This window comes from Etheostoma spectabile, chromosome 6 (genome assembly GCF_008692095.1).
Source record: "Etheostoma spectabile isolate EspeVRDwgs_2016 chromosome 6, UIUC_Espe_1.0, whole genome shotgun sequence".
NCBI classification, from domain to species: domain Eukaryota; kingdom Metazoa; phylum Chordata; class Actinopteri; order Perciformes; family Percidae; genus Etheostoma; species Etheostoma spectabile.
Window position 1 is genome coordinate 12744561 of NC_045738.1, and position 6480 is coordinate 12751040.

At 41.7% G+C, this 6480-nt stretch overlaps 1 protein-coding gene across 1 annotated transcript in view; it reads left to right on the forward strand.

Annotated features, from left to right (window-relative positions):
- The first annotated feature begins 4880 nt into the window (after nucleotides 1–4880).
- Nucleotides 4881–6480, forward strand: part of bcl3 (BCL3 transcription coactivator) — an 18738-nt gene continuing 17138 nt past the window's right edge. The window contains exon 1 of the mRNA XM_032518728.1: nucleotides 4881–5796. Within this exon, the coding sequence (XP_032374619.1) occupies nucleotides 5265–5796 (532 nt within the window). The 5' untranslated portion in view covers nucleotides 4881–5264. The remainder of the gene's footprint in view (nucleotides 5797–6480) is intronic.

Genomic DNA, 6480 nt, shown 5'->3' on the forward strand with positions numbered 1-6480 from the left:
GCCATTGACTCGTTTGGTGTTTGGTGGATTGGTTGATTGAAGTTTCAAGAAACAAGACATATTGGCCATTTAACAATTTATTCATTTCACAAACAGGAGCCTTAGTAGCATGTGGAAGAACTATACCCAGTCACAACAGCCTAGCACCTCCACTTCATGCTGGTCACCAGGCTGGTCACATACTGCTGTGGGGAGGCATTATATTCTTCTACCAGCATTTGTTGCAAGTCAGCCAACGAGGTTGTGTTGGTCACTCTGGCAAGAACAGCACGCCCAAGCTAATCCCACAAGTGTTCAATGGGGTTGAGGTCTGGACTGCTGGCAGGCCATTCTGTCTTCTCCACTCCTAAATTCTGGAGGTAGTCTCTGATAAACCTCGCCCTGTGGGGGTGAGTGTTGTCATCTTGGAGGATAGAGTTTGGTCCCAGACTGAAGAGATATGGGCTGACCACTGGTTTCAGAATCAGACACCTGATTGTCAGCACCTGGGGGTACAAGAAGCTCAAAACAAGAGTCAAGAGCAACAGCAAAGAAAAGCAATTTGGCATTGAGAGAGACGATTTGGCAAATTTTTCCAGGGCACAACCCTAATACTCCGCTCTGCTGCTCATCCCACAAATGCATGTTCCTTACAAATGTGGCCGCATTTGAAAGGGAACTAAACAGGCTTTTCAACGTTATAAGATTTATTGCCAAAAGGCCTTGTTGCCACAGAGAAATAATCTACCAAACACAAGTTTCCTGCCTTACTAAGTTTATTTGCTTTACAAATACTTCAAAATCTTATGACTCAACAAAAGCACTTAATTCCCATTTTCTCAAGTTGTGCAGAAAACGACAATAGTAGTTTGTACAAAGTTGTTCAAATGTAGTTTCATTCTTTAGAGATGTATTTCTAAATGCTCAGAGTCCAATTTCACTTTTCCTTTTCTGGCACAAGAGGGCCTTGTGTTACCTAGTGATCTGAGCCATGGATGACTACTCTCTGCATTCATCATGCTGCAGTGTCTCAGAAATGAACCCCTAATATGGAAGGTTTATACTGTGTTTTCTGCTCTTAAAAATCATTAAACCTCAGTCAATGTCTTATTACTTAAGTAATTAGCTCTGTCAAGTGTGTTCAGGATGAGACTGTTTGTTAAAGAGGTAAGCCTGTGTTTTTCACAAACAATTATAATACCAATAATAATAATGATACATTTCATTTAACAGCGCCTTTCTAAGCACTCAAGGCAAGGCAAGGCAAGGCAAGGCAGCTTTATTTGTATAGCACATTTCAGCAACAGGGCAATTCAAAGTGCTTAACACAAAATCATTAAAACAGATAAAACACAAGTACAAACAGTTAAAAGTCATAAGCATTAAAAATCAATAAGACACATGAATAGTCAGTTAAAAACAAAATAGAAACATTAGGACACATAAAACACAAGAATAAAAGTTACAGTGCAGCATAAGAAAGGTCGCTTTACAGACAATTAAAGACAGATACAGGGAACAGAAAAGTGTACGCAGTGATAACAAAACAAAACAAAACAACAAAAACTTACAGGAACAGTGTATTTACAAATAAGCAAGCTGGAACAGATGGGTTTTGGGTCTAGTTTTGAACCGGGGGAGAGAGGCGATATTGCGGAGGTCAGGTGGGAGTGAGTTCCAGAGCTGGGGAGCAGAGCAGCTGAAGGCTCTGTTCCCCATGGTGACAAGTCGAGCTGGGGGGGTACAGTGAGGGGGATAGAGGAGGAGGATCTGAGGGAGCGGGAGGGGGCGGCGATGTGAAGGAGTTCTGATAGATATGGAGGAGCAAGGTTATGGACGGCTTTGAAAGTATGGAGAAGGATTTTAAATTGTATTCTGAATTGAACTGGAAGATTCCGGAGCTGCTGAAAGACAGGGGTTATATGATGAAAAGAGGGGGTTCTGGTGATGACACAAGCTTAATTATACTTAATACCACAAAAGACCATAACGGTTGAGTGCCTTGACAGCTGCAAAGCATGTTAGTGTATAGTGTCAGGGTGTTTTAGGGACTTTAGACACCAAGCTTGACTTTCCGTTGCCAGCCCCACACTTCAGTGGAAAGAGGAAAGTCCCAAATTGACCCAGGTAATCAGAGCCCAGTCTGCGGGTGGGGTTGGATAAGATTGAAGACAAGGAGATGAGGTGTGAATGTGCATATGCATGCATGTGTACGCACATTTATGGTTTGTATGAGGGATTGTGATCGGGTAATGTGGCCACTGCAGGGCATCTGTGAGATGGCATCAAGTCAGTCCGTTTGAATAGGTCATCTTCTCTCTGAGATCCTCCTTAATTCTCTTTATTCCTGGAGTTCAAAGTTACGCTTCCGAGTCAACAGATAACTGACTGATCCTGTGCATCTGATGCAAGTTGCAAAATTTGCAACCGCCACACCAGGGTGTTGAACAATCTAGAAATAAACATAAGGCTTACTTGAGCTTTCACATCATGTTTATTTACTATGTTATGAGTTCCCATATTTGCAGAGATAAAGAAAATGGAACATTTGTGAGTGCAGCATGTTATTACCAGAAAGCTATTATTTTAGCCTGGTCATTCATAGAATAATACAATCAGCTGTAATGTACTAAGACAATAGTGTTTGTTCTAAAGCCTATTGTAATGAGACAGAGGTGTGAAAATCCACATTATGTCTGATCACTTGAGGCACTGAAACATGAACACAATAACATTAAAAAAATACCTTCCATGACATCAGTAGGCTACCAGGGCACAGAAAAGTTCAGAAAGGAAGTTTACCTTTTTCTATTTTTACACTGAGCTGACAATAATACATAAAAATAGTTTAGGGTCATAGTTTCATAATAAAAGTATATCATTCAGCAGATTGTGTGTTAAACTTGGTCTTAACTTGTTGTATTCGCATCTATAAAGTAGAACAGTTGGTTAGACGTTTGCTATTGCTATTTGCTATTAAAGATAAAGGCAATTTTATAACTAGGGCCAATTTTGAATACCTTAGCTAAACTACCTGCAAAATACAATTCTGATATTTTTATTTTAAATTGTATGAAACTGTATGTTAACTGCTCCTAATGTTGGGAAATAGTAAAGCTTGCCATCTGACATACTGAGTTCAAACTTCATCTTGAATCTTTTATTATTAACATGATGGAACAATTCAAAACAAAGAAAATCAATTATAAGGTAAATAAGAAAAAGTGTGCCTTATGAACATATTAACAATAAAGTCATGTTGTACATGTTAAAGGTCCAATATGTAATACGAAATACAAAAATAAAAACCACAGCAACAACCGCAAAAAACGGTGCAAACTCACAGTCTTCTGTACCCGATTTACAGCCACCCTTTCATAAGCTTAAAATTATGCTGTGTTCCAGACATAGTTTTCAGCCTGTAAGTTACGATTTTAGGCACAATTCACAACTTGGTAGCGTTCCAGGCAAAGTCACGACAAATCTTTCTAGTTAGCATTAGCTAGCGGCTACCTAACATTGACTTTAGCTAGTGCTAGGTAGCGCTTGCTGATACTAGCGATTTCAAGTCGGTGACATATTTTGGGCTTCATTTAATTAACATAGCCTGTAGTAGTACACAATCATATGTGTATTGTTTTTAATCACATTTTGCGCAATTACTTAACGTTGCCTATTTATGTCTATAAATACCGTCTCTTTCTCTCTGTTAATCACCGGCGTCTGTACAGCATCAACAGGGTTGCCATTGTTGTTTGTGTGTGACGTCAGAAATTGTAACTGAGAGTACAACGATGTGGTACAAGTTCACGAGTATGGGTTTGACTGGCGTTCCAGGGCACTTCCATGGGTAGAAGGATGTGAAAACACAAGATACGGGTTGCCTGGAACGCAGCATTACTTACCGTTCGTTGGCTACGGCCGCTCAACAGACTGTAAACAGCCGTGGCCCACTTGCCTGTCCTCTGGTAACTTTAGCAGTTATGGCATGTTAGCATGACAGAGTTAGCCAGGATCAGTCTGGATAACTTTACTGTCTACCTGAATTGTTTTTGAGATTAACCAACTGACTCTAGCTATATAATTCAATGTGAGTGGACAAATATTGAAAGGACTTTAAAATGCCCTTCCCTAGTAGCCGTGATAAATTAGCCTGAAGCTTTCCTGTTCATAAAGAAATTAGCCAAATCTGTGTCCTTTTTCTCCGGTCTCCAATATTTACCAGGGTTTTGTTAGCGTTATCTCCAGCCATGCAGCTGTTAGAAAAATGCCAAGGTTTTTGGGGATCAGGTAGAATCTATCTCTGCTGATTGCTGCTTCCATGGCTGTACTTACATTACAGCTTTAGCGAGCTGAGTTTGCTATTTTTACAGGTACATTTCTGGCAACCTGGCCCGGCTGTCAAACTGGGCAGTTGATACCAACTAACACACAGGCCAAAACACAAACATATTCCGTCACGGAACGGAAATTTCAAAAGAAGAAAACACTCGCTTTTGTTGTCAGAAAAGATAGTAGGGCCTAGGCATATTTCAGCCTAGTTTCCTTATCTGATGACATAGGCTTGTGGTCATTTTTGGATTTAATACAGTAAATAATAGCCTACATTGCACATTTAGAATAGCCTAACTATTAAGAGTGCATTAAAATGCAGTTGGGTAACCAGCTGCCAATGGCCTAGAGCCTTTCACATTCTGCACAGTGACGTTCACAAGGCAAGAAAACCATAAAAAGCATCAATCCTTGAACTTCTTGAGAAATTCAGTAGGCCTATTAGATGTTTTGAACTTGCATGCAAAGCAGACATGTAAGAGAGATCGGAAATGCAGAAATTATTATGAATTCAACGACATGTTTTCTCTTTTCCTCCCTTACCCAGTTAATTTGCCCTGCTATAAACTCTTGCTTTGTTTCGGTTTAACGGTACTTTCCCTTTAAAAGGAGACAAGCGCCGGCGCAGCTATACCTGCGGCTGTAGCCTACTGTAGGTGCGCTGGGACAGCTACACATTATCTACACCAAACTTCTATCGGTTGTTCTTGGAAAAATAGCCTACATTTGCATGAAGAGCCAAATACTTTGAACGCGTATCTTAAACACACCAGTGACACAAAAGGAAACAGAGTGATGCTTTGATCGCTGCCCATTTGATTTAATGGGGATGGGAGAAGCGCACTTGGCCACTTTGGATGGACGGTTCCCAGCAAACTGTCACTGAACGTTGAGAGGGTTTCTTCACACGCGCATACACCTGAAATTTCTTCAAAGCGCCTCGTCCTCGGTTGATGCCGAGGATCATGACCATGAACGGTGACCAACAGGCGGTTGCCGCCGCGCCGCTGGATCTGCGCACCACTACCCGAGAGCGTGGGAGCGCCGGGTCGAGGACAGCGGACTGTAAAGGTCGCGCCAAGGACTCTCGGGTGACAGGCGGCTTACCTGCACCCCCCGCGTGCACAGGGACGGACAGTTTGGAAATACACTGCCCCACGGGCCGGAGCTCACCGGGCACAGAAACCGGCGCTGCGAGTCGCAAGCGGCCAGCGGACAAATCTTCCTTCAGGCTTCCTTTTAGGAAACGCCCGATTCCTCTCGAGCCGGAGACCCAAAGGCAGTCACCGGCTCCACCAGAAAGTAGAGACCGGGTTTCCCCTGTGGTAGACACGGACTTCACATCACGAGAGAGTTTAGACGGTCATTTGGGAAGAGCCACGGATGAAACCGGTTTCGGCACAGCACTAGTGACTCCCAGACGTGCAGAGGCAGGACAGAGTCCAGATGGATATCCTATCTTCTTATTGCCCTCGTTTGACTACGGTAAGCGTTGGTCTTTTTTTGGTCTTTTTTATATATATAACTCCTCGCCTATTTAGAGCCTAAGAAAAATCATTTCTGAACTTATTTTTTTTAACACATCGCAGTTTTGCTGTGATTTCTATAAAGTTCTCATCGGAAGTATGTGATTTCTATTTTGTAAGGCCAAAATAATCAGGCTAGGTGGGACGTACGTGCATACAAGGTCTTCACTGTTTTGAATTGTAAGACTAAGTAAGAGGCAATATTTAGATTTTTTCAGAGGCAGAGCATGGCACAACCTGCAGGGCTCTCCAAATAAAAAATAAAAAATCGGTATTACATGAATTATGCTATTTTAGTAGCAGCACCCCCTTCAATATATTTTGTCCCTAGTGTGTCACAAGTAAAGAAAGACAGTGGAGTTGTTGATGTAGCAGGGACTGCTGAATCAATGAAAAAATGTCCAGTCAGCTATTCTGCAGCTATTCTACTGACAGAAGTAACTCACTGGGTCAACTCATCGCTGAATACCAAACACACACCTTCATGCACAGTTGCACACTTTCTTATTACAAAAATGACTTGTTTGCCAGGGCAGCGTTTTCATTGTTATGCTCATAATTTTCTCTTTTTCTTTTTTGCCACCTTTTATGTCTCTCTCTCTCTCTCTCTCTCTCTCTCTCTCTCTCTCTATATATATATATA